The 26,997-nt window shown below is 47.7% G+C and overlaps 1 protein-coding gene across 1 annotated transcript in view; it reads left to right on the top strand.

Moving 5' to 3' along the window:
* The first annotated feature begins 7,947 nt into the window (after positions 1–7,947).
* AFF1 (ALF transcription elongation factor 1) overlaps positions 7,948–26,997 on the top strand; it is a 177,737-nt gene continuing 158,687 nt past the window's right edge. Inside the window, exons 1-2 of the mRNA XM_075998592.1 lie at positions 7,948–8,167; positions 22,788–22,861. Of these exons, the coding sequence (XP_075854707.1) occupies positions 22,824–22,861 (38 nt within the window). The 5' untranslated portion in view covers positions 7,948–8,167; positions 22,788–22,823. The remainder of the gene's footprint in view (positions 8,168–22,787; positions 22,862–26,997) is intronic.

Genomic DNA, 26,997 nt, shown 5'->3' with positions numbered 1-26,997 from the left:
GGAAGCGCGTGCTCATGCGTGCGTCACTTAGCTAGCAAATCCAGAGCTGAAATCCACCTTTCCCTGGTCGGAATCCACAGCTTGAGTCACTACCAGCCCCTGCGTTCTCGCTGTAGGGGGCTCCACGTTCTGCCTTCCTGGCATTCCGACCTTTCCCAGCGGTCAAGGCCTGCCTTTGTCTCTGAGCTAACTGCTTTGCCTGCTCTTAACACGACATTTAGAAAACAATATCTGGGTACAGCTTTGCTCACTGCTATTTTTTTTTTGAGACAGAGTCTCGCTTTGTTGCCCAGGCTAGAGTGAGTGTTGTGGCGTCAGCCTCGCTCACAGCAACCTCCAACTCCTGAGCTCAAGTGATCCTCCTGCCTCAGCCTCCCGAGTAGCTGGGACTACAGGCATGCGCCACCATGCCCGGCTAATTTTTTTTTTTGTACATATATTAGTTGGCCAATTAATTTCTTTCTATTTATAGTAGAGACAGGGTCTTGCTCTTGCTCAGGCTGGTCTTGAGCTCCTGACCTGGAGCGATCCTCCCGCCTCAGCCTCCCAAAGTGCTAGGATTACAGGCGTGAGCCACCCCGCCTAGCCTGGTCACTGCTATTGAGATGTCACTACTCCCAGTTCCTTTCAGGGGACAGAACTAATCAGTATGTGTGTATTGGCCGGGCAGCGCGGTGGCTCACACCTATCATCCTAGCACTCTGGGAGGCCGAGGCGGAAGGATCGCTTGAGCTCAGGAGTTTGAGAACAGCCTGAACAACAGTGAGAGCCCGTCTCTACTAAAAATAGAAAGAAATTAGCTGGACAACTAAAAAATATATAGAAAAAATGAGCCGGGCATGGTGGCGCATGCCTGTAGTCCCAGCTACTCGGGAGGAGGCTGAGGCAGGAGGATCGCTTGAGCCCAGGAGTTGGAGGTTGCTGTGAGCGAGGCTGACGCCATGGCACTCTAGCCCGGGCAAGAGAGTGAGACTCTGTCTCAAAAAAATCTGTATACATATATAGATATATCTGATGCCAGCGGTGCGATGCCAGGCCCGTCAGCAGAGGGCGCTGGAGGGACACCGCAGAGGCCGTGCGGTCCCCCCAGATCTGCTTGTTCCCGTCCTGTCTCCCAGGGGACTCAGCCTGCAGCAGGCTTCCACCGCCGCCCCTGCGCCAGCGGGTGGCTTCCAGCTCAGCCTCCTGGCCTGTGGCTCACACCAGCCCCAGGCTGAAGCGCTCCCGGGAATTTCTCTGCCACGTAGCGGGCTGCAGCCTCAGCCTCTTCAAGGCCAGGTCTGAATTCTGGCCTCAGGTTGAGGCCTCTTCCAAGTTTGCTCCTCCCTTGGGTGTTCTCCCTCAACCCGAAAGGTAGTAGGGGTGTTCACATTTGCTATTCTTTTTTCTTTTTTCTTTATTTATTTTTTGAGACAGAGTCTCACTCCATTGCCCGGACTAGAGTGAGTGCCGTGGTGTCAGCCCAGCTCACAGCAACCTCCAACTCCTGGGCTCAAGAGATCCTCCTGCCTCAGCCTCCTCCCGAGTAGCTGGGGCTACAGGCATGCGCCACCGTGCCCGCCTAATTTTTTCTATAGGTTTTTAGTTGGCCAATTAATTTCTTTTCTATTTTTAGTAGGGGGGGGTTGTCGCTCTTGCTCAGGCTGGTTTCGAACTCCTGACTTTGAGTGATCTGCCCGCCTCGGCCTCCCAAAGTGCTAGGATTACAGGCGTGAGCCACCACGCCCAGCCTGCTGTTCTTTTTTAAATTGACTTATAAGGTACATGTGCAGGCCGGGCGCAGTGGCTCACGCCTGTAATCCTAGCACTCTGGGAGGCCGAGGCGGGAGGATTGCTCGAGGTCAGGAGTTCGAAACCAGTCTGAGCGAGACCCCGTCTCTACTAAAAATAGAAAGAAATTAATTGACCAACTAAAAGTATATATACAAAAAATTAGCCGGGCATGGTGGCGCATGCCTGTAGTCCCAGCTACTCGGGAGGCTGAGGCAGGAGGATCGCTTGAGCCCAGGAGTTTGAGGTTGCTGTGAGTGAGGCTGACGCCACGGCACTCACTCTAGCCTGGGCAACAAAAGTGAGACTCTGTCTCAAAAAAAAAAAAAAAAAAAAAAAAAAAAAAAAGCACATGTGCAGATTTGTTACCTGGACATATTGCATAGTGGTGAAATCTGAGCTTTTAGTGTAACCTTCAGCCCATAATATCCATTAGGCAATTTCCCATCCCACACCTCCTTCCACCCTCCCGCCCTTCCAAGTTGGCAGTGTCTATTATTCCACCCTCTAGTCTAGATCCCTGTGTCCTCACCATGAGCTCCCACTTACCAGTGAGAACAGGTGGCATTTCAGTCTCTGTTTCTGAGTTATTTCACTTAAGATAATGGCCTCCATTTCCATCCACATTGCTGCAAAAGACATGGTGTCTTTTTTTTTTTTTTTTTTTGAGACAGAGTCTCTTTCTGTTGCCCGGGCTAGAGTGAGTGCCGTGGCGTCAGCCTCGCTCACAGCAACCTCAGACTCCTGGGCTCAAGCGATCCTCCTGCCTCAGCCTCCCGAGTAGCAGGGACTACAGGCATGCGCCACCATGCCCAGCTCATTTTTTTTTTCTATATATTTTTAGTTGGCCAATTAATTTCTTTCTATTTTTAGTAGAGACTGGGGTCTCGCTCTTGCTCAGGCTGGTTTTGAACTCCTGACCTTGAGCAATCCTCCCGCCTCTGCCTCCCAGAGTGCTAGGATTACAGGTGTGAGCCACGCTGGCCAGCTTTCCTTGTTTTTTTCTCATTTAGCCCCCAGATACAACTGCCAGAATGAAAATCCCATTACCAGCTTCCTTGAGCCTTCGGATGTGAATTTAACTCCAGTCGTGGTAAGCTGGGATACTTACACTAACCTAATTCTTTGTATAGTTGTAAGAACATGCACATTAGCCCAGAAAGGGCTGAGTTCAAATCCTGCCTCCACTATTTACTTGCTGCATAATCAGGACCAAGACGAATAATCCCTCTGAGCTTATCTTCCTTTATCCATGAACTAGAAAATATGTATACATTTTCGAGAGGATCAAATAAAACTGTATGTGTGAGGCCGGGTGCTGTGGCTCACGCCTGTAATCCTAGCTCTTGGGAGGCCGAGGCGGGCGGATTGCTCAAGGTCAGGAGTTCAAAACCAGTCTGAGCAAGAGCGAGACCCCGTCTCTACTATAAATAGAAAGAAATTAATTGGCCAACTGATATATATATAAAAAATTAGCCGGGCATGGTGGCGCATGCCTGTAGTCCCAGCTACCCGGGAGGCTGAGGCAGAAGGATTGCTTGAGCCCAGGAGTGTGAGGTTGCTGTGAGCTAGGACGCCACGGCACTCACTCTAGCCCCAGCGACAGAGTGAGACTCTGTCTCAAAAAAAAAAAAACAAAAAAAAACTGTATGTGTGAAACGTCTGGCAAATCCTAGCAGCTCAGTTAAATCCCTATATATATTTTGGGGGGAGAAAAAGTATAATTGTTATGCTCACATTGTGTCTTGCTCCAGATTCACTGGAATTTGGCAAATTACTATTTTAAATGTAAAAGCCATTGAACGATACAATTACAAGACTAAAGAAATACTCACAATCCCCACTGGGATTGGGGAGTACTATTAGCAAGGAAGAAAAACTCACATAGGATTTGAAACTCGTTGTATTTGTTAGAGAAAGTGATGTCAGGTCGGCAGGAACCAAGTTTTCTGCAAAGCGTTCATCCCAAAAGGAAGTTATTTTAATTGCAATAATTGTGCACCTGGTTCTTCTCCCAGCCGGGCTCACATTTGCATATGTGCGTCCCAGGTAGAGACATAGACCTAGGAAATTCTGGATCTGCCCCCGAAATCTAATCCTGGCTGGCTGTGCCTTTTCTTCCCTGGCCCCAGGGATTATAACTGCAGCTTTTCTGTCTCTGAGCCCTTTGCATACAGCAGCCTCAGTCATCTTGCTAAAGCGAAACGCGATCAGATCAATCTCCCACGCACTGCATTTAGAATCAAAGGAAAACTGCCCAGGTTGGCACGAGGGCTCTTCCTCATCGCTTTCCGCTTGACCTTTCCTGTCTGGTCTCTTTATCGCTGCCCCTCACGATCTTTGCCTTGAGGTCCTGCTCTGCTCCAGGGCTGTGTTCCTTTCTGGCAACTGCCTCTTGCTCCACTTGCCTTTTCCTGGCCTTAGACTAATCCTTCCTCCTTGGAGCCAGTGTCTCCCTCTACTCCTCTATACCGCCTTCCCCCAAGTCTGGGTTGGCTGTTGTTTTTATTTATTTATTTTTTTAATTTATTTTTGTTTTTTTATCACAAGTATATGTTTTGCTCACAATTTGGTTAGGATTTATTTACGCTCCAGGGAAAGAAATGAACACCCTTTGAGATATGCATGTAGTCATTTTGGGGTTAGCAATTTAAACGGCTGGTTTAAAATGCTGAGATCTATGGCCAGCCAGATAGATATTCAGAGGCAGTAATAGCAAAATAAAATAAAAAAGTATAAAAAGTAAAAAAAAATAAAATAAAATGCTTAGATCTAGCTGGGGGCAGTGGCTCAAGCCTGTAATCCTAGCACTCTGGGAGGCTGAGGCGGGAGGATCGCTCAAGGTCAGGAATTGGAAACCAGCCTGAGCAACAGCAAGACCCCATCTCTACCAAATATGGAAAGAAGTTAATTGGACAGCTAAAAATATACAGAAAAAGATTAACTGGGCATGGTGGTGCATGCCTGTAGTCCCAGCTACTCGGGAGGAGGCTGAGGCAGGAGGATGGCTTGAGCCCAAGAGTTTGAGGTTGCTGTGAGCTAGGCTGACGCCACAGCACTCTAGCCCCACAACAGAGTGAGACTCTGCCTCAAAAAAAAAAAAAAAAAAAATAATAATAATAAAATACTTAGATCTTGCTGACTGCAGAATTTAGGAATTAATTCAGGTTGGCCAAACAAAAAGTTGTCCACGTTGTGATGTCGGGCCCATCCCCCACCTTACCTGTACCTGAATGTTGTGTTCTCCCCCTGGGACTGCTAGGTGCTCTGAGAAGACATTCTATGAGCCTCTCTGAGTCCTGAGGGTTTTACTTGTTTGTTTTTAAGCTTTAAGTAAAACCACGGCTGAAAATTGTCAGGAAACATCCCAGGAGCCCTCACATGAAGAACCAGCTAAACAAAAATACCATCATTGTATTAAAAAGGGAGATTTTTTCCCCCAGTTCTGTTTAAAAAAGAAAAAAATAGGGGGCACTGATGTCAGAGACTTGCGACACCTTAGCAGAAACATAGTCTGAAATGTATGTAACTAAGTTGTCAAGCTTAAGAAAGTGCTGGGATTTCTTTGTGCTAAAAATGTAATTTAAGAATTCTGGTAATGACAAAGGTGGAGGGAAATGTAGCCAAGGAAGCTAAATATCTGCAGCTCCCTTATGAAATTACTTTCATTTATGTCTTAAAACAGTAGATACGGTGTAATCACTTTTAAAAAATAGCCTGTTTATTAACCGTTTATATAATGTGATCTAAAGAAAAGGAAGAAAGGCAACTTAAAAAAAAACAAAACAAAACAAAACTCACTGGAATGGCTATCGTGCTTTTTTTCTTTATTCATTATAAGAAACTTAATTTTGATTTAAGTGTTTTAAAATAACCCATCACCATCCAGGAAAGAAATCAATAGAAGAGTACAGTGGAATAAGTATTTTTTTTTTTTTATTTTTTTGTTTACATGTTTGTTTCTGCCACACACTGGAATCTCAGGAAAACAGGAGCTCTGTCTTTGTCATGGATATGACATTGTCTTAGGAATGAGCTACTTCCCAAATGGAAGCTACGTATCTTCCACAAAAGTTTTCCACAATAACATCCCTCAACTCCAAAGGCTGAAAAAACAATCAAACTTCCACTATCAATATCGTTTATTAAGTTGACTACAGTTTGAAGGGCACTGCAGGAGGTACTATGGGGTAAGACAAAAGGAACACAGAAAAGGAAAACGTTTTGGGTGGAAGTGGTAAAAACTTCCAAATTATAAAACATTCCTGTGCTTATACGTATATTTCACGATGCAATGTATGTTCTACGATGAAAACCTGTAAGAAGTGCACAAACAGCCATCTGTCAGAGGCGGATTTTTGTCCCATCCTGCTTGGGGACGGCCAAAGCTTTCACCTAGACACACCACTGGGTTTCACTGGGGACACCTGAATTGTTTAAATCCTTAAGGGGAACCAAACTAATCTCACGCTGGGAGCCCGGGGAGTAGTAGCACAAGTGCTATATTTATTCTGGAAAACAATCCGTGGGAAAAATAAGTCATGCAGCATAGTGCTTAAAATGCAAATATCGGCCCCGATTAAGTTTTCAATTGTGTGCACAACAAAGGAGTCATGAGGGCAAAGCAGCAGCAGTGACCAAAAAAAAAAAAAAAAAAAAAAAAGCAAAAGAAAATTAAAAAGAAAAAAACACAGAAGGCACAGAGAAGGGGTTTATTTTCATACACTGCATTGATTTACATTATACATTGTATTACATTTAAGTAAAGTGACTTTCTTCACTCAAATAATTTCACCCATTTTAAAACCATAAGATATGGGTAGGAAAAAGAGAAATCCTATCTGGGCCATTTGGTGTAACCTCTCTGGGTCTCTTTCAAGAAGGATCAGGCGGCAACTTAGCCAGACATCGAGCTTCCCCTTCCTCCTTGGGGTCTGTGTGCCAAAGCCCCCCGCCCCCACCCCTGTACCTGCCAGAAGGTTCTAGGTTTGGGCTGGTGGAGGCCCAAAAACCTGGAGGCTGGATTCCGGAGACTCGGTTTCCGGTGCCTCTTAGTGGCTCTGCGACAACTGAGCACAGCGCTTGCTTTTTCAGCGCTCTGGTGTCATCATCTGGGCAATGGGCACCCCACATCTGAGTCTATGGGGTGGCTGTGCAGATGAACCGGGCCTGTGCCTGCAAAGCCCTTCGAGACTGTTACAAAGCTCCCCCCAAACAATGGCATAGCACTTATCCTTTCAGATGAAAAAAAGAATAGGATTAATATGTAAAAATTTAATATATTTTAAAAAAAAGGAAAAAAAATTTTTTTTATATTTAAAAAAAAAAAAAAGAAAAGAAAAGCTCCCCAGATGTTAGCTATTATCTCCTCTAAAGGGCGCGGGGGCTGTTTCGGCCGCAGCGGAGATTGCACAAGGGCTCCTCGACACTTTCCGTCTGAACTTGACCCTGAGCTTAATCACCGCGCTGCAAAGCGAAGGGGGTGGCTGCGCCCCGCGGCGGCCCGGGGCAGGGTCACCCGCTGGGTCAGGGCCGCGTCCCGCCCGCTCCTCCCCGCGGTCCCCGCGCCCGGCTCCCGGGTGGTGCGGGCGGGAGGGCGTGGGCCCGGGCCCGCGGCCCGGGAGGGGCGGGGCGAAGGGCGTGGCCTCCGCGCGGGGGCGTGGCCTCGCCTCCCCGCTTCCCTGCTCCGGCGTCCCGGTGCGTCAGCGAGCGGCCCGGGAGGGGCGTGGCTAGAGGCGTGGCTTCTGTGCGTGGGCGTGGCCTCCCCTCCCTGCTTCCCCAGCCCCGGCGTCCCGGCCCGTGAGCGAGCGGCCCGGGAGGGGGCGTGGCGAGAGGCGGGGCCTCAGCGCGGGGGCGTGGCCTCCCCTCCCTGCTTCCCCCGCCCCGGCGTCCCGGCCCGTGAGCGAGCGGCCCGCGAGGGGGCGTGTCGAGAGGCGCGGCCTCAGCGCGGGGGCGTGGCCTCGCCTCCCCGCTTCCCAGCCCGGCGTCCCGGCCCGTGAGCGAGCGGCCCGGGAGCTGTGGCGAGAGGCGGGGCCTCGGCGCGGGGGCGTGGCGAGAGGCGGGCCCTCAGCGCGGGGGTGTGGCCTCGCCTCCCCGCTTCCCGGCCCGCGAGGGGGCGTGGCGAGAGGCGGGCCCTCAGCGAGGGGGCGTGGCCTCGCCTCCCTGCTTCCTAGCCCGGCGTCCCGGCCGGCGCGCGAGCGGGCGGAGGAGCCTGCGTTCCCTGCGCTGTCGCCCGCCGCCTGCGCGTCGCGGCCGGGCTGCCCTGTCGCGGGCGCCGCCGAGCCACCGGAGGACGCGCCGCCCCGCGCTGCCCGCCCTGCCCCGCCGCGACAGGTCCGGGGAGGCCGGAGCTGGCGAGGACGCACGGCCCGGCGCTGCACGCAGAAGGCTCTGGAAGGTAAGCGCGGCCCTGCGCGGTCGCCCGGGCCGGGGGCCGGTCGCCGGGTGCCCCGCGCCGCCCCGGCGGACTTCTCGGAGGCGGAGGCTCCCCCTCCCCGCCCCCAGCCTCACCGCTCCGACCCCGGGCGCCGGCGTCCGCACTTTTCCGGCGGGGACCTTCAGGGGCGCGGGGGCGCAGAGCCCGCACCGCCCCGACCCGGCTTCCCGCGGCAGGGAGCGACTCTAGGCGGACGGGGGCACGGGGACTCGGGTGGAGACCCGTCCTCCTGCCCCGGCCTCCCTGCGAGTCCGCGGGTGCCCGTGCGCCCCCGGCCCCGCGCCGCGCGGGGACGCCCCCCGCCGTCCGAACCTGGCCCGCGAGTTGCGTAACGGGGAGTCCCAGAAGTTCCTGGTGGGGCGCAAGTGGGGCGCCTCCCGCCGCCTCGAGACCCCTCCCCCGCGCGCCTGGAGGGTTTGGGGGTGCCAGTGCCACCTGATTGTGGCCGAGGGGGGCAGGCGCGCGTCGCCGCTCTGCGGCCTCCGGGGAGCGCGGGGGCCGAGGTGGAGACACGCTCGGACCCTCGCCTCTGGGGCTGGGGGGCGCTGTCCCCTCCTGGGGCGCGGGGCTGCGCATTTCTCCGCGTGACGTGACTGTCCCCTCTGGTGTCTGGCCCTCCGGGGCGCCGCGCACCCCCGACGGCGCGAGGGGCGGGGCCGGCGCGTTGGAGGGATTGGGGGCAGTCGTCTGAATGACACTTCGCTTTCGCGTGGTGGCAGTCACACCAACGGAGTGACACTGGCGAGAGAGGCCCGCGAGCCACTGGAGGCTGGCCTGGTGGGGTTGTCTTTTTGGAGTTTCTCCTGCGCCTTCACCCCGCCCTCCCCAATTGTCATGCACATCGTCTGGGGGGGACCCTCGGCTTTGCAGGTGGAAAGGTGTCCCGATCTTCCGGGAACCAGTCTCTGTTGGGGGGAGGGACTTGCTGCCAGTGATTTGTTTTTTAAGGGTGGAGTGGGGGTCATGTTAACCCTGTAGGTGCACGTGGCGGGGGAGGGGGGGTATGACACGCCCCACTCGGGAATGGGACAGTGAAACCTTCAGTGGGAAACTGCGAATGAAGCCAAGACCCAACGGTTCCCCGCGACAGTTTGCAAAGTGACCGAGGGAGCTCAGCAATTGAGGCACAGAAACATGAAAGGAAGGAATCTGAGCGGGGTGGGGGATTTTGCTTGATTATTTAATAGCAAGATTAATTTTTTTTTTTTTTTTGAGACAGAGTCTCACTCTGTTGCCCAGGCTAGAGTGAGTGCTGTGGAGTCAGCCTCGCTCACAGCAACCTCAAACTCCTGGGCTCAAGCGATCCTCCTGCCTCAGCCTCCCCAGTAGCTGGGACTACAGGCATGCGCCACCATGCCCGGCTCATTTTTCCTATATATATATATATATTAGTTGGCCAATTAATTTCTTTCTATTTTTAGTAGAGACGGGGTCCTGCTCTTGCTCAGGCTGGTTTCCAACTCCTGACCTTGAGCGATCCTCCCACCTCGGCCTCCCAGAGTGCTAGGATGACAGGCATGAGCCACCGCCCCCGGCCTAGCAAGATTAATTTTGCTAAGATTATTTCATAGCAAGATCCTGCAGAGTATGTAGAAGGTAGGGGGCAGTGGGGACACCTCTTTTAGAGCCTGAGAGGTGTCACACGCTGGTGGGGACAGAAGGCACAGAAAAAGAGAGACCTTTGAACTCAAGAGCCAGTAGTTTTCTCTGAGGCTTAAGAATACCTTGGCAAGGCCCTGTTTTTCAAGTGTTTACTTCCTCTGTCTAATGTATTTCCTTAGCTTGCCTTTCATCTTTAGTGGAAAGGATTTCTTGAGTGGATATTCTGGAAATAGGCTCGCAGAATTGAAAAATTCTGGATTTTTTTTTTTTTTGCCTTTTTCAATTTTTATAAGGTGATGTCTCTTCCCAGTGATGGGGTGTATTTGAAGATAAATATGTAGAAAAGCAATGGCAGGGGCTATAAGAGAATGATCCAAGGGAGACTAAGAAAACAAGAGTAGATAAGTAGTACTTAAAACTAGGAAAACCTCATTTGAATTCAGCTATTTTTAAGGAAAGAAAGAACCAAGGAGAGAATTTGGGACAGATTTGGTCTCTTTTTTTTTTTTTTTTTTTAATTTTTTTTTATTTTGGCATATTATGGGGGTACAGATTTTAAGGTTTCAATAAATGCCCATTTCCCCCCCAGATTTAGTCTCTTTGAGACAAGGAGGGATTGAAGAAGAGTGGGACTTTGGGGGGGAAGAATGATAGATGTTGGGTACTGTTTTCTTTTTTCAAATATCACTTTCAAGGATGAGGAGGCCGGGGAGGTAGGACTTCAGGTATGTTGCTGTGTATTCTTTGCTTTCCACCTGGAACAAGAAAATGAATTGTTACACATTAGAATTAATATGGCCTATTCATTAACTGTAGCAATTGAATTTCTGTAGCCTCTTTGCAGTTATCATTTTCTTTACTCTTCCAACTTTGCAAAAACACAATTGTGAAGACTCACAATGTGTTAAATTAGAATACAAAGGTCATCCCGAGATTATGAATTTATGACAATAAAGTCCAGGGCATTTTAAACATTGCTTTCTCCTGTAAGATGGAGGACTTGCGCGCATTTTTTTTTTGCCACCAGAAGTCTCTGTTCCACTGTGGGGTAATAAGACTATTGAAACTAGGAGCTGTCTCTCCTGTTTCCTATCTAGTTTAAATGAATTTTGCAGAAAGCTAAAAATTTCTCTCTTTTCCTCTCTTTTAAACTAAGATACTTCCTCAATGGATTAAACTTGGACGAGACTGTTCAGTTAAAATACATATATGAGGCCGGGTGTGGTGGCTCACGCCTGTAATCCTAGCACTCTGGGAGGCTGAGGCCGGCGGATTACTCGAGGTCAGGAGTTCGAAACCAGCCTGAGTGAGACCTGTGTCTACTAAAAATAGAAAGAAATTAATTGAGCACTGGGAGGCCGAGGCGGGAGGATTGCTTGAGGTCAGGAGTTCGAAACCAACCTGAGCAAGAGCGAGACCCCCGTCTCTACTATAAATAGAAAGAAATTAATTGGCCAACTAATATATATATAGAAAAAATGAGCCGGGCGTGGTGGCGCATGCCTGTAGTCCCAGCTACTCGGGAGGCTGAGGCAGGAGGATCGCTTGAGCCCAGGAGTTTGAGGTTGCTGTGAGCGAGGCTGACGCCACGGCACTCACTCTAGCCTGGGCAACAAAGTGAGACTCTGTCTCAAAAAAAAAAAAAAATTAATTGAGCACCTAATAGATATATATATAAAAAAAAATTAGCTGGGCATGGTGGTATATGCCTGTAGTCCCAGCTACTGGGGAGGCTGAGGCAGGAGGATCGCTTGAGCCCAGGAGTTTGAGGTTGCTGTGAGCGAGGCTGATGCCATGGCGCTCACTCTATCTAGCCTGGGCAACAAAGTGAGACTCTGTCTCAAAAAAAAAAAATACATATATGAAATATTTTTTACCAGGCATCTCTGCATATTGCTTTAGTCATGTGATTGATTGTTCAGTTGATGTTACATGTTGCCTTGAAAGTTGAAAAGATGGGTGAAAAAAATTAAGCTTCTAAAAAGGCAAACTTGTTTTCAATATTTCTGAAAAGCAAGTAGAAGGAGTTTCATGCTCAACTCTGTAATTTGTGGTCTTTCATCAAACAAATTTGCATAATCCCTTATGAAGTTAGTTGAATGTTAAAATCTCAGATCTTAAGGGGTCCTCCTGCTTTCACTTTTCAAAAAGTAAATAATATTCCATCAGTATAAGAGCTACGAAAAGGACAGTAGACCTTGCAGATGTCTATTTTAAGGTAGGGTAGCATAACTGGAATTTTCTCCTTACTATTAAAGCCCTTTGTTGAAAGCTATCCTTGAACTTGAACTCATTTGCTTTCTTAGATGTTGTCTGTTGAAGCCAAAAGCCCAAAGTTCCCCTATTTGAAGGCTCAAGACCGTTAACAGAATTTTCAGGAGATTGAGAAAGTATGTTGGAAAGAGTACAAATTGAGGAACTGCATTTACCATAAACATACAAAGTCTTGTAAACAAATTATATTTTCCTCATTAAATTCTACATTCAACAATCATTTCTCTTCCTAAATGATGTTTAATTGGCAATGGCTTTCTACGAGTCTCCTTTTACATACAGTGGGAGCTTACTTAATATGGATTTGAATCTAAGATTTTATTAAAATAGATTACATAAGCCCTGTAATCTATTTATTGAACTTCTCTCCCATAGCTTTGGAAGCAAATGCAAAATATGTGGTTCTCTGTAGGTACACATCTTTATTTTTCCTACGAGATAGCTGTTTATATGTGCACAACAGACTGTTTTAGACTTGATACCATGAGACACTCCAAGGCCATCAGGGTTGCTAATAAGGCATTTTTGTGTCTTATGGCTTAGGACAGAGTTCTTTCAGTAGTATTCTCCAGGGGGAAGAAACTCAGCTGATTTTCTTAAATTATCTGGCCCATTTTAAACATGACTAAGTATTTCTTGCCAGAGTGACTTCTTCCTATTAAAAGACTGAGGTTACTGTGACAAGTGGTGCCTGAAGAACTCAATTACATCATTATGACAGTATCTCATCTTCATTTCTAATGTATCATAAACACTGAGCATCTTCTATGTGCCAGACAGTACTCTTAAGCATTGGAGAGAAATTGTGATAACATTCTGACCAAGAAAGGGAAAGGGCCCATGTAGGTAAATTCACACTTCACTGTTTGCCAACAGCTTTCCTAAGACATATCATTTAAGCCTAACTGCAGCGCTGAAGTTGGAGTTCGTTTTCCATTTTAAAATCAGGAAATTGAGTTGAAGAAGTGACTCAAGGCCTGGTGCCTTTTCTACCAGGCTACACTGTGTTGTTGACCGTGTTGATATGTGGTTTCCTGTTTTTCAAGAATTACCGCTTGACTCTAAAACGTAAATAGTGTTTCTTCTTGGCGAAAGTAATTCCTTCTGATCATTTTGAGAATAAAAAAGCAAGTGTTTTCATTTAGGATTCTGGACATACATTTGTGCCTTAAGGGACAATATTATGCAGACCTGTTTAACAGATACATGGTGTTTATTTGCACTAGATAAAGAGTCGTTATCTTTCCAAAAATTAAATATAGGTGCTTACAACCTGGCTCCACTACTTAGTGCCTGAAAATTCTCATCCAGTTTATGAAAGCCCAGTGTATAGAGTTGTGAGAGCTAAATCGGGATGTGCCCATGCCATTTCCTTTGATCTTACGAATGCAGGGAGCATGTGCAGTATAGCAGCAGAAACTCTCAGATTTATAATGTGTATCAGAATCTCCTTGGAAGGCTTGCTGAAACACAGATGTGCTTCCCCACCCTCAGAGTTTCCGATCTATTAGGTCTGGGGCAGTACCCCAGAATTTGCATTTGCAACATGGTAGCAGGTGACATCCATGCTGCTATTTCTGGAAGCACACTTCGAGAACCACTGCCCACTGCGGTGTAGCAGAGAGTTTTAAAGAGGTTTCTGAGCCAGACAGCTTGGGTTTGAATCTTGGATGTGCCACCTTACCAGCTGTCAGGCCTTAGGCAGATTACTTAACTTCTCATCAAGAACGGTGAGGTTGCAATTCTGCTAACAAGCTACCCTGCCACAGTTTCCTGGACTCCTGGGTTGGGGAGGGATGGCTTTATCACTCGTCATAACAGCTGTAGCCTGGGGTTTCCTAAGGCCACTTGCTGAGAGGCCAGGTGACACCTGCAGACACCAGTGGGTTGCATTAGAGCAGGAGTCCTCAAACTTTTTAAACAGGGGGCCAGGCCACTGTCCCTCAGACCGTTGGAGAGCGCGCACTGTGGGCCCGGGATGAGCTGGCTGCAAAGCAGGACAGGCAGCAGCAAAAACACCTGGAGGGCCGGATAAATGTGCTAGGCCCGCGGGCCTCAGTTTGAGGACTCCTGCGTTAGAGAGAGGAATCCTGAGTTTAGAGAATTTCAGTCTTTTTTACTTGTCAGTGTGCAAGACTGCTCCTCACTGCAGAGGGAGACTTTATCTTGATTCCACCGCGTGGTAGACATGGTGCACGTAGCTCTTCGGCTATCTCTGTTTGCCAAGCTGTTCACCAAAAGTCCTTAAAGATAATCTAAACAAAGGCAGTTGGCGCCTCTGCTTGCAAAACATGCAGCAATGCCACAGACCCATAGAGAAACTGTCTCCCAACCTTTTCCATTTCTCAGGGTTTTTTTTCCCCTTATAAAATGTGGTAGACAATATAGTCGATCACCCTTATGGGTAGTTGAGTCAATTGAAAGTACTGTGGTTTGGCAAGAACTTGGAGCAGAGCATAACAAGTCCTGCATAAATGTTTGCTGCTATTATTCCTGAAGGAAGAAATTGTGTTCTCACTCTTTTTTTTTTTTTTATGGTAAATGTTGCCTTATAAGATGGAATAATTGCTTTACTTCAAGTAAGTTGCAAACTTTCAGTTTGTTCCGAGAAACTTCTTTAGTGGGTCCACATTTTAAAATGGGGATAATGGGCCGGGCGTGGTGGCTCACGCCTGTCATCCTAGCACTCTGGGAGGCCGGGGTGGGAGGATTGCTCGAGATCAGGAGTTCTAGACCAGCCTGAGCAAGAGCGATACCCCGTCTCTACTATAAATAGAAAGAAATTAATTGGCCAACTAATATGTATAGAAAAAATTAGCCGGGCATGGTGGCACATCCCTGTAGTCCCAGCTACTCGGGAGGCTGAGGCAGGAGGATCGCTTGAGCCCAGGAGTTTGAGGTTGCCGTGAGCGAGGCTGACGCCACGGGCACTCACTCTAGCCTGGGCGACAAAGCGAGACTCTGTCTCAAAATAAATAAATAAATAAAATGGGGATATAATGCATTGTATGATATTTTGCCAGGCCACGGGGAACGAGGCAGAGACATTTCCTAAGAATGCTCATGTGCTTTTCCGCATTTCTTAGCCTCTTTAAGGTTATACAGAATCATGTGACTAATTCTGTCCAGTGGGAGTAACATGTCACTTCACTCCTGACGCATTGCAGTGGCTGCTGCAGGACCTTCCAACAGCTTTGAGGTGCTCAGGGTGGGACTAACCCCCCCCAGCCCTCCCCCTGCTGCCACACGGCAGTTTGCAATGGATGTAAAGACTGAGCATGGGATAAGCCCCTGTTCTGTCAAGGTGCTAAGATGTGGTGGTTTATTTGCCACTATAGCATAGCCTGGACCAGGCGTCCTCAAACTCCAGCCTCAGGGCCACATGCTGCCCGCCTGGCACATGCATCCGGCCCGCCGGGTGTTTTTGCCGCCGCCGCTGCCTGTCCTGCTTTGCAGCCGACTCGTCCCGGGCCCGCAGTGCGCACTCCCCAACGGTCTGAGGGACAGTGAGCTGGCCCCTGTTTAAAAAGTTTGAGGACCCCTGATCTAGAAGACACTTTTAACTATATTTCACTGTCTATAAGGTTTGCCTAACATGGGGAAGTTGATGGCCATTTATTACAAAAAAAAAAAAAAGTCTCTGAGTGTGTGTATGTGTAAAAGCTGGACATAGACCTTCATCCCACGGAAGGGAGACAAGCAACAAACATTTATCTGTTTATTTTGCATAAGTTAATTTCACATAGTGGTAAGTACTATGATAAAATAAAAGTGTGACCAACACTATTGTTTTTATACCCAGTGCCTCTTCCTGCATGTGCTTGTTGCTAAAAGAGCCTTAATTGCCAAGAGACTACATTAGCCCAGGCGACAGTCGTCTTTGTTCCAAGCCTGTGATGGCATTCTGTATGCTGATTTACCTGCCTCCCCTGTAGCCAAAAGAAGTCAGTGACCTAGTTCTGGTTTTGTTTTTGTTTTTGTTTTTGTTTTTGAGACAGTCTCACTTTGTTGCCCAGGCTAGAGTGAGTGCCGTGGTGTCAGCCTCACTCACAGCAACCTCCAACTCCTGGGCTCAAGCGATCCTCCTGCCTTAGCCTCCCGAGTAGCTGGGACTATAGGCATGCGCCACCATGCCCAGCTAATTTTTTTTGTGTGTGTTGTGTGTGTGTGTATATATATATATGTTTTGTTTTGTTTTTTTGAGACAGAGTCTCACTTTGTTGCCCAGGCTGGAGTGAGTGCCGTGGCGTCAGCCTAGCTCACAGCAACCTCAAACTCCTGGGCTCAAGCAATCCTTCTGCCTCAGCCTCCCAAGTAGCTGGGAGAACAGGCATGCGCCACCATGCCCGGCTAATTTTTTTAATGTATATTTTTAGTTGGCCAATTAATTTCTTTCTATTTATAGTAGAGTCAGGGTCTCACTCTTGCTCAGGCTGGTTTCGAACTCCTGACCTGGAGCAATCTGCCTGCCTCCCAGAGTGCTAGTATTACAGGCATGAGCCACCGCTCCTGGCCTCTATATATTTTTAGTTGTCCAGCTAATTTCTTTCTATTTTTAGTAGAAACGGGGTCTCACTCTTGCTCAGGCTGGTCTTAAAGTCTTGAACTCCTGAGCTCAAAGGATCCTCCTGTCTCTGCCTCCCAGAGTGCTAGGATTAGAGGCACGAGCCACTGTGCCAGCACTTTTTAAAAATTCTTTTTAGAGACTGGGTCTCTCTCTTCCTTAGGCTGGTCTTGAACTCCTGGCCTCAAGCAACTGTCATGCCTGGGCCTCTAAAAGTGATAGGATGAGCAGCGGCGCCCAGCCCACATGTGACTCTTTTTAAGAATTATTCCTTGAAGAAGAATTACTAAATAAACTGTAGTGTATACTACTAAATCCCTTTTTTAGCTGTGGTTTAAAATAATCATTTCCCAACTATAGCAGGCCACCATTTGCCCCTGGCCGTATCTTAATTGCATTGCTACTCTGCACAGATCATATAGAAACAATCTAAACAGCCTCTCCTTGGCTGCATTTGGTCTTTCCTGTGAGATAATAATAATTGATAATCTGGTGATGCTGTTTCCCTGCCCCTGTGGGGAAGGAGCGAGCCTCCTAGCAAAGCTAAGGATGTGAGCTGCACCCCGGCTGTCCCCAGGGTTGGGGGCCCTCAGGAGTTCTTGGGGACCCACTCACCTACCCAGAGAGGCCCAGGAGTTTGCAAACTCCTCCCTCAGGTTTCTACTTAATCAGTCTCTAGAGCCATTTTGCACTGCAGACCCGGACAGTTTGCTCCTCACTCCCTTTAAGTCTTTGCTGAGATGTCGCATTCTCTGGCCACCCTATTTAAAATTGCAACACCCTACCTGCACTCCTCCCTGGCCCTCTCTACTCTTTTTCTTTTCTTTATTTCTTTTTTTTTTTTTTTTTTTGAGACAGTCTTGCTTTGTTGCCTGGGCTAGAGTGAGTGCCGTGGCATCAGCCTCGCTCACAGCAACCTCCAACTCCTGGGCTCAAGCGATCCTCCTGCCTCAGCCTCCCGAGTAGCTGGGACTATAGGCATGCGCCACCATGCCCAGCTAATTTTTTTTGTGTGTGTTGTGTGTGTGTGTATATATATATATGTTTTGTTTTGTTTTTTTGAGACAGAGTCTCACTTTGTTGCCCAGGCTGGAGTGAGTGCCGTGGCGTCAGCCTAGCTCACAGCAACCTCAAACTCCTGGGCTCAAGCAATCCTTCTGCCTCAGCCTCCCAAGTAGCTGGGAGAACAGGCATGCGCCACCATGCCCGGCTAATTTTTTTAATGTATATTTTTAGTTGGCCAATTAATTTCTTTCTATTTATAGTAGAGTCAGGGTCTCACTCTTGCTCAGGCTGGTTTCGAACTCCTGACCTGGAGCAATCTGCCTGCCTCCCAGAGTGCTAGTATTACAGGCATGAGCCACCGCTCCTGGCCTCTATATATTTTTAGTTGTCCAGCTAATTTCTTTCTATTTTTAGTAGAAACGGGGTCTCACTCTTGCTCAGGCTGGTCTTAAAGTCTTGAACTCCTGAGCTCAAAGGATCCTCCTGTCTCTGCCTCCCAGAGTGCTAGGATTAGAGGCACGAGCCACTGTGCCAGCACTTTTTAAAAATTCTTTTTAGAGACTGGGTCTCTCTCTTCCTTAGGCTGGTCTTGAACTCCTGGCCTCAAGCAACTGTCATGCCTGGGCCTCTAAAAGTGATAGGATGAGCAGCGGCGCCCAGCCCACATGTGACTCTTTTTAAGAATTATTCCTTGAAGAAGAATTACTAAATAAACTGTAGTGTATACTACTAAATCCCTTTTTTAGCTGTGGTTTAAAATAATCATTTCCCAACTATAGCAGGCCACCATTTGCCCCTGGCCGTATCTTAATTGCATTGCTACTCTGCACAGATCATATAGAAACAATCTAAACAGCCTCTCCTTGGCTGCATTTGGTCTTTCCTGTGAGATAATAATAATTGATAATCTGGTGATGCTGTTTCCCTGCCCCTGTGGGGAAGGAGCGAGCCTCCTAGCAAAGCTAAGGATGTGAGCTGCACCCCGGCTGTCCCCAGGGTTGGGGGCCCTCAGGAGTTCTTGGGGACCCACTCACCTACCCAGAGAGGCCCAGGAGTTTGCAAACTCCTCCCTCAGGTTTCTACTTAATCAGTCTCTAGAGCCATTTTGCACTGCAGACCCGGACAGTTTGCTCCTCACTCCCTTTAAGTCTTTGCTGAGATGTCGCATTCTCTGGCCACCCTATTTAAAATTGCAACACCCTACCTGCACTCCTCCCTGGCCCTCTCTACTCTTTTTCTTTTCTTTATTTCTTTTTTTTTTTTTTTTTTTTTGAGACAGTCTTGCTTTGTTGCCTGGGCTAGAGTGAGTGCCGTGGCATCAGCCTCGCTCACAGCAACCTCCAACTCCTGGGCTCAAGCGATCCTCCTGCCTCAGCCTCCCGAGTAGCTGGGACTACAGGCATGCGCCACCACGCCTGGCTCATTTTTTCTATATATTTTTAGCTGTCCAATTTTAACTTCTTTCTATTTTTAGTAGAGACGGGGTCTCACTCTTGCTCAGGCTGGTCTCAAACTCCTGACCTCGAGCGATCCTCCTGCCTCGGCCTCCCAGAGTGCTAGGATTGCAGGCGTGAGCCGCCGTGCTGGGCCCTGACGCTCTCTACTCTTGCTTTTTCTCGATAGCGCCATTTAGCATGTGACACCTATATGTTTTGCTTAGTGTGTCGTCCCCGCTTGCCCCCTGTGGCGGGGAAGCTCCGTGGTGGGCGCTAAGGGTTTGTTTTCTCCGCGCTCTTTATTCTGAGTCCCTGGCTTAGAGCAGGTGGTCCGGAGCTGTTTGTTGGTTCAGGGAGTAAATGGACAAACACGTGAACTGGGGATCCCTCTCTCGGACGGCACCCATCCTTGCCGTCCTCACTCTCCACCAACGAGCCCAGGGTGGGTGGGCTCCACTGGTCGCAAGCAGCCTGCGCCTCTTCTCTGGGAGGGTCCCATGGGGAGCGCCGGCGGGGGCTGTCAGCCGCCGTGCAGCAGGTGCAGCAGGTGCAGCAGGTGCAGCAGGTGCAGCAGGTGCAGCGCGTGCAGCAGGTGCAGCGCGTGCAGCAGGTGCAGCGCCCAGCCCGCCAGCGCGGCTGTGGTGGTTACTGCGCGCCAGCCCTCTGCTGAGAGAGACGGGGACAGAAGGACAGACAGACAGCCAGAAAGAATGTCAAAAAGACAGAAAGAAAGAGAACGATAGAAAGACAGACAGAAAGAAAGAAAGGTAGAAAGACAGATAAAGACAGACAGAAATAAAGAGACAGACGATAGAAAGACAGACAGAAAGACAGAAAGGTAGAAAGACAGAAATAAAGACAGAAAGAAAGAAAGAGAAAGAAACAAAGACAGAAGAAAAGAAGTAGAAAGACAGACAAAGAAAGAAAGACAGAAAGACAGAAAGAGACAGAATGATAGAAAGACAGAAAGGTAGAAAGACAGATAAAGAAAGACAGACAGAAATAAAGACAGAAAGAAATAAAGACAGCAAGAAAGATAGAAAGAAACAAAGAAAGACAGAAAAAAGAAAGGTAGAAAGACAAAGAAAGAAAGAAAGACAGAAAGAAGGAAAGAGACAGAACAGTAGATAGAAAGACAGATAGAAAGGCAGACAGACAGACAGGTAGATAGACAGATAAAGACAGACAGGGCCGGGCGCGGTGGCTCACGCCTGTAATCCTAGCACTCTGGGAGGCCGAGGCGGGCGTATTGCTCGAGGTCAGGAGTTCGAAACCAGCCTGAGCAAGAGCGAGACCCCGTCTCTACTATAAATGGAAAGAAATTAATTGGCCAGCTAAAAATATATACAAAAAAAAATGAGCCGGGCATGGTGGCGCATGCCTGTAGTCCCAGCTACTCGGGAGGCTGAGGCAGGAGGATCGCTTGAGCCCAGGAGTTTGAGGTTGCTGTGAGCGAGGCTGATGCCACGGCACTCACTCTAGCCTGGGCGACAAAGTGAGACTCTGTCTCAAAAAAAAAAAAAAAAAAAAGAAAGACAGAAAGAAAGATACAAAGAAAGACAGAAAGACAGACAGACAGAAAGAAAGAAGAAAAGAAAGATAGAAGGAAGGCACCCCAGGAGCTGGGGCGGGCTGGGGCTGTGGGGAGCAGGGAAGGAGGGTGGGCGGTCAAGCCAGGAGGGGGAGAGGAAAGCGGGGGGCAGTGAGAGGTGAGGGGTGAGAGGTGAGGGGTGAGGGGTGAGGGGTGAGGGGTGAGGGGTGAGGGGTGAGAGGTGAGGGGTGAGGGGTGAGGGGTGAGGGGTGAGGGGTGAGGGGTGAGAGGTGAGGGGTGAGGGGTGAGGGGTGAGAGGTGAGGGGTGAGAGGTGAGGGGTGAGAGGTGAGGGGTGAGAGGTGAGGGGTGAGGTGAGGGGTGAGGGGTGAGAGGTGAGGGGTGAGGGGTGAGGGGTGAGGGGTGAGGGGTGAGGGGTGAGAGGTGAGGGGTGAGGGGTGAGAGGTGAGGGGTGAGAGGTGAGGGGTGAGAGGTGAGGGCTGACGGTAAGGGCGAGGGCAGGGGAAGGGGCTGGGCCGGGCGCGGGGGCCGGCTGGGGCTGTGCCTCCAAACCGCGTCCCACCCTGAAACACTGTAGAGGCCCGCTGGTGTGTGAGTTAACTGGAACATTCGCCCGTGGGTGCCGCAGTCTTTTGGGAGGGGGATGGAGCGCCAAATGGAGTGTGCTAGCGTGGGACGTCTTGGCCGGAGTCAGCAGTCTGCGTGTGTTGGCGGGGCAGGGCGGGAGGTGGCCTCACCCGGGCGCGGAGCAGAGCGGGAAGGGCTGCAGTCGCCTTCAGCTCCGCCTGCAATTTTGTCGCAGCCTCTTGCCCAGCCACACTGGCAAAGCTAAAATGATTAGACGGCTGCCATAACGTTTCCACTGGCATCAGATCGCTTGTTGAGTCTGTACCAAGATAATCTAGCAACATGCCTTCGCCTTAAGGATGTTTGGAAAGTAACATAGAAAGCAGAGCGGGTTAGGCTGCTGCGCAGTCGGTGCCTGCTACGGAGCGACGCGGAGACAGCTGTGATAGTTTTAATCGTGGAGGTTGTTTCTAGAGATGTGCAAGACAGTGCCAGGGCTGCATGCACACAAGGGGAAAGATTTTTTTTTCTCCCTCTAAAATCCAGTCCTGTTTTGAGAGGATGCTCAAGAATTGGGGCTTCTCCCTTTTTTTTTCTCTTTCTGTTAAAATTAGGTGCCTTTTAGCAGCGCAAGTAAAAACTTAACATGTGCCAGTTGCAGGGCCCCGCAGAGAAGCGTTGCGTTCTCATGTGAAATCACCTGTTGGTTTCCTTTTTTTTCTCTTGCATACTTGCCACTCTCAGTCTTCTTCCTTTTCATTGGAGTGAGGCTGTTGACACAACCTGTGATCTCAGGCAAATTACTTAAAACTGAGTCTTCATTTCCTTGTCTGCAGAATGGCACTTTAACATCTATTCTTGCAAGTTTACTGTCTTGTTTGCGTGAAATGCCATTTTTTTTTTTTTGAGACAGAGTCTCGCTTTCTTGCCTAGGTTAGAGTGAGTGCCGTGGCGTCAGCCTAGCTCACAGCAACCTCCAACTCCTGGGCTCAAGCGATCCTCCTGCCCCAGCCTCCGGAGTAGCTGGGACTACAGGCACAAGCCACCATGCCCGGCTGATTTTTATATTATATATATTAGTTGGTCAATTAATTCCTTTCTATTTTTATGGTAGAGACGGGGGTCTCGCTCTTGCTCAGGCTGGTTTCGAACTCCTGACCTTGAGCGATCCGCCCGCCTCGGCCTCCCAGAGTGCTAGGATTAGAGGCGTGAGCCACCACGCCCGGCCTTGTGAAATGCCATTGTTAAAAGGACTTATTTAACAGAGTGCTCGGGGCACAAAGCAGACACCAGGGAAAAAATATCTTTCCTCCTGATCATGCACTTGTGCATATATATATATATATATTTTTTTTTTCTTGCTTGAAATGGCTTTGAGTAGCAGCCTTACTATCTAACAGTGCACTTGGCCTTTGATGTATGCTAGCTGGGTGGTGCATGCAACTTGGGATTGTTGGAAGAACTATTCTTTAATTCAAAGGAGAACTTTTCGAATTCTGTCTCCAATAAGGTTTCATACAGGCTGTGCGTGCCTGTACGTTTACTTGCGGCCTAATATTTACAGGCTGCTGTTTCTCTTTCAGATGAACAGACTCGCCTCTTCCCACTGACTGGTAGACATGGCTTTTACTGAAAAAGTCCACGGCATCGGCAGCAGGTAAGCGTAGCATCCGCGATTCTGAGACGTGGCGATACTTGCTTCTACGATCCGCTTTTCCAAGGACCGTTCCTTCCTTTTCCTTTTGCAACTTAAGAACTAACTGATGCAGGGAAATGTTTGAAAGTTTCGGTTCTCTCTACATGAAGTCAAACCTGTTGGGCTAGCTACATGGTTTCTTTACATCTAGCCGCCTCTGAGTCTCTTAACTCATTTCTTTAAAATGTGAGAGTTTTGGATTGCATCAGCATCCTAATTCTGTGTTCAAGATGCCGGTGGATGCAGCGCTGATTTGGGAAAAGGTGCACGTGTTCGGCCTGTGCGGGAACGGATAGCATGATAGGTTCACCTCATTATGAGCGCTGTGAAGGGGGGACTTCTGCCATATTTATATTTGACCCCCTCCCAGCCCTCCCTGCAACTCTGCATGCACAGTTCAATGCCTTCTTGCATATACTATATGGTAAGTGGGGACTGAGAGGAGCATATGAACATTTTTTTTTCACGTTGTATTTTATTTTGGCATATTATGGGGGTACAGATTTTAAGGTTTCAATAAATACCCTTTCCCCCCCTCCCCCCACAAGTCTGAGTCTCCAGCATGACCATCCCCCAGATGGTGCACATCTCACCCATTATGTATGTATATACCCGTCCCCTCTCCCCCCTGCCCAATACCCTATTACTGTAGTACCTGTGTGTCCACTTAGGTGCTGCTCAGTTAATACCAGTTTGCTGGTGAGTATATGTGGTGCTTGTTTTTCCATTCTTGGGATACTTCGCTTAGTAGCATGGGTTCCAGCTCTAACCAGGAAAATATAAGATGTGCTATATCACCGTTGTTTCTTAGAGCTGAATAGTACTCCATGGTATACATAGACCACATTTTATTAATCCATTCTTGGATGGATGGGCACTTGGGCTGTTTCCACAGCCTTGCAATTATGAATTGTGCTGCTATAAACATTCGAGTGCAGGTGTCTTTTTTGTAGAGTGTCATTGGATCATTTGGGTAGATGCCCAGCAATGGGATTGCTGGATCAAATGGTAGATCCACTTGTATCGCTTTAAGGTATCTCCATATTGCTTTCCACAGAGGTTGAACTAGTTTGCAGTCCCACCAGCAGTGTAGGAGTGTTCCTCTCTCTCCGCATCCACGCCAGCATTTATTGTTTGGAGACTTTTTGGTAAAGGCCATTCTCATTGGAGTTAAGTGATAGCTCATTGTGGTTTTGATTTGCATTTCCCTGATGATTAGAGATGTTGAGCATTTTTTCATATGTTTGTTGGCCATTCTTCTGTCTTCTTTAGAAAAGTTTCTGTTTAAGTCCTTTGCCCACTTCTTAATAGGGTTATTCAATTTTTTTCTTGCTGATTTTCGTGAGTTCTAAGTATATTCTAGTTATCAGCCCGAGCATATGAACATTTTGAAGCAGTTTTAAAGAACAACTCCTCTGGGAGGCTGAGGTGGGAGGATCATTCAAGGTCAGGAGTTGAAAACCAGCCTGAGCAAGAGCGAGACCCCATCTCTGCTATAAACAGAAAGAAATTCATTGGCCAAAATATACATAGAAAAAATGATCCAGGCGTGGTGGCGCATGCCTGTAGTCCCAGCTACCTGGGAGGCTGAGGCAGGAGGATTGCTTGAGCCCAGGAGTTGGAGGTTGCTGTGAGTGAGGCTGATGTCATGGCAGTCTACCCTGGGCAATGAGTGAGACTGTGTCAAAAAAATAAAATAAAGAGCAACTCATCTGACATCCAGAAAGATTTCTTATTATCACTGATTAAAAATTTTTTTTTTTTTTTTTTTTTGAGACAGTCTCACTCTGTCACCCTGGCTAGAGTGCAGTGGTGTCATCAAAGCTGGCTGCAACCTCCAACTCCTGGGCTCAAGCGATCCTCCTGCCTCAGCCTCCCGAGTAGCTGGGACTACAAGCGCAAGCCACAATACCTGGCTAATTTTTTCTATTTTTAGCAGAGACAGGATTTTGCTCTTAGGCTGGTCTCAAACTCCTGACCTCAAGGGATCCTCCCGCCTCATCCTCCCAGAGTGCTAGGATTACAGGCGTGAGCCACTGTGCCTGGCCTGATTAGTTTTGTTAATCTAAACTGTTAGCTATTAAAAAGAGTATTTAAGCATGAGAAATGTGGGCTCACACTTACTCAGCTGGTGTTTATAGAGTAATAGAATGGGTGATGGTACCTGCGCTCTGGACTGGCCTCAATGCATCTCTTCCTCCTCCCCCTTTCTGGTTCATTTAGGAAATTCTTCAATTCCTGGTGGTCCTGGCGGGGCTGTTGTTAAGCTCAGGACACTCTCCTCCCCCACCAAAGGCAAGACAAGTGCCCGGGACTGCCGCAAATCCACGTTCTGCTGGGGGTGGGGCAGGGAACCCTTGTCACTTGCCTTTAGGTTTGTGATGTCTGGTTACACATGTTTTAAATTTTTACACAGTTAAATGTCTTGTCCTTTATGGATTCTGGCTTTGAGTGCGCTTAGAAAGGTCTTTTCTACTCCAAGATCGTGAAAATAATGTCATGTGTTCTTTGCCGGCACTTGCATAATTTCATTTTTTTTTTTTTTTTTTTTTTTGCATTTAAAACAGAATTTGTAAGCTGTGGGACAGATCTGGTCAACATATGGGTTTTGGTTGGCCCCCACAAGTGCTCTGAAAGAAGTGATCTGCCAGTGGTTTTTATATGACAACCTCGACTTGTGCCTTTTCGTGAAAAAAATGTTAAGGATTTAGCAGCGCTGGGCTTGTATTGCCATGTAGGATATTACTTGGGTAGAACTGAATAGCCACAGCTCTTTTAGACAGAGCATGGGCTTTCTAGAAAGTTCAGAGCTTCCCAAGGGGTATGCCATCAAATACTTTTCAGGTGTGCCAAGATGTTGATTTTTTTTTTTCCCCTTCAGCCTACGGGTCAACCAGAACTCCCACCTAACTTCCTCACATCTTCCTAACATCTGCTTTGTCCATTCGCCCCAGAGTGACTTATGTTAAAAAAAAAAAAAATACGTGAGACAGCACCGATGGATGCTTGCTCGTTCATTATAATTCCCCACACAGCTGGACCTGCACATTTAGTTGGCTGTTTGGCCCTCTGGACTTGCAACCCCATTTTACACCTTTGCCTTTTTAGTATTTTGAGCCATCTGTAATTAACTTGAGTATAAAGTATATGTTGCACGTACATTTCCGTATTAATAAGACAATGAAAAGGATAGGGGATGTTACAGAGCCTTTTTCTTAAAAAAAAAAAAAAAAAAAAGAAGAAGCAGCAAAAAGCTATTGTTACAACATAATTTATTAAATCATCTATCTTTTCTCCCCCTGATCGGAATGCTGTGTCTAAATTCTATCACGTTCTTGGGTCTTTTGTTGGGCTCTCTTTTGTTCCATTGATTGTGTCTTTTGGCAGCCATGGCATACTGTTTCCCTGTATCTTTATGTGTCTTAATATTTAGGCAGATTTTTTTTTTTTAAAGCATTACTTTCTTATTTTTAGAATTTTCATGGCTTTCTCCATCTGATTCTGTTTCCCAGTATATTCTGAAGTCATTAATCATTTTCTAGAAAAAAAAATTGTTTTTTGGCATTTTGAGGGTCCCTTTGAATTCATCAATTCAGGAGAGTTGACTTCTAAAGACTATTAAAACTGGGTCTTCCAGCGAGAGAACGTAGATATCAGATTGGTGGAAATTTAAGGATGAAGAAATTTTAAATTTCAGTTGTAATCAGAGGTCTGATTTTTTTCAAAAACTTCTATCTATTGGCGTTGTATCCAGTGTGATTTCTGGTAGATTGAATCAATTATAATAGTTAAGACTCTTGTCAGTGCACAAGATTAAAAGGATATTTTATATTCTATTGTGTATATATATATATATTTTTTTGCTGTCAGTAATCATTAAGTTTTGGTGGATAATTGCCCTTTATAGGAACATTCTAGCAATTGCAGAGCCATTTTTATTATTTGTTTACCTTGCCAACTTCTCACCTCCCTGACAGACTCCTTTTAATTTTAATACCTATATGTTGAAGTAAAAAATAATTTAATACCTAGTACAAATAGGAAGTTTGGAAATCCTAGATAGAGCTCTATATTTAATATAAACCAGTAGCTCACTT

Source organism: Microcebus murinus, chromosome 29 (assembly GCF_040939455.1).
Source record: "Microcebus murinus isolate Inina chromosome 29, M.murinus_Inina_mat1.0, whole genome shotgun sequence".
Classification (NCBI taxonomy): Eukaryota; Metazoa; Chordata; class Mammalia; order Primates; family Cheirogaleidae; genus Microcebus; species Microcebus murinus.
This window is presented reverse-complemented; position numbering and strand designations above follow the sequence as displayed.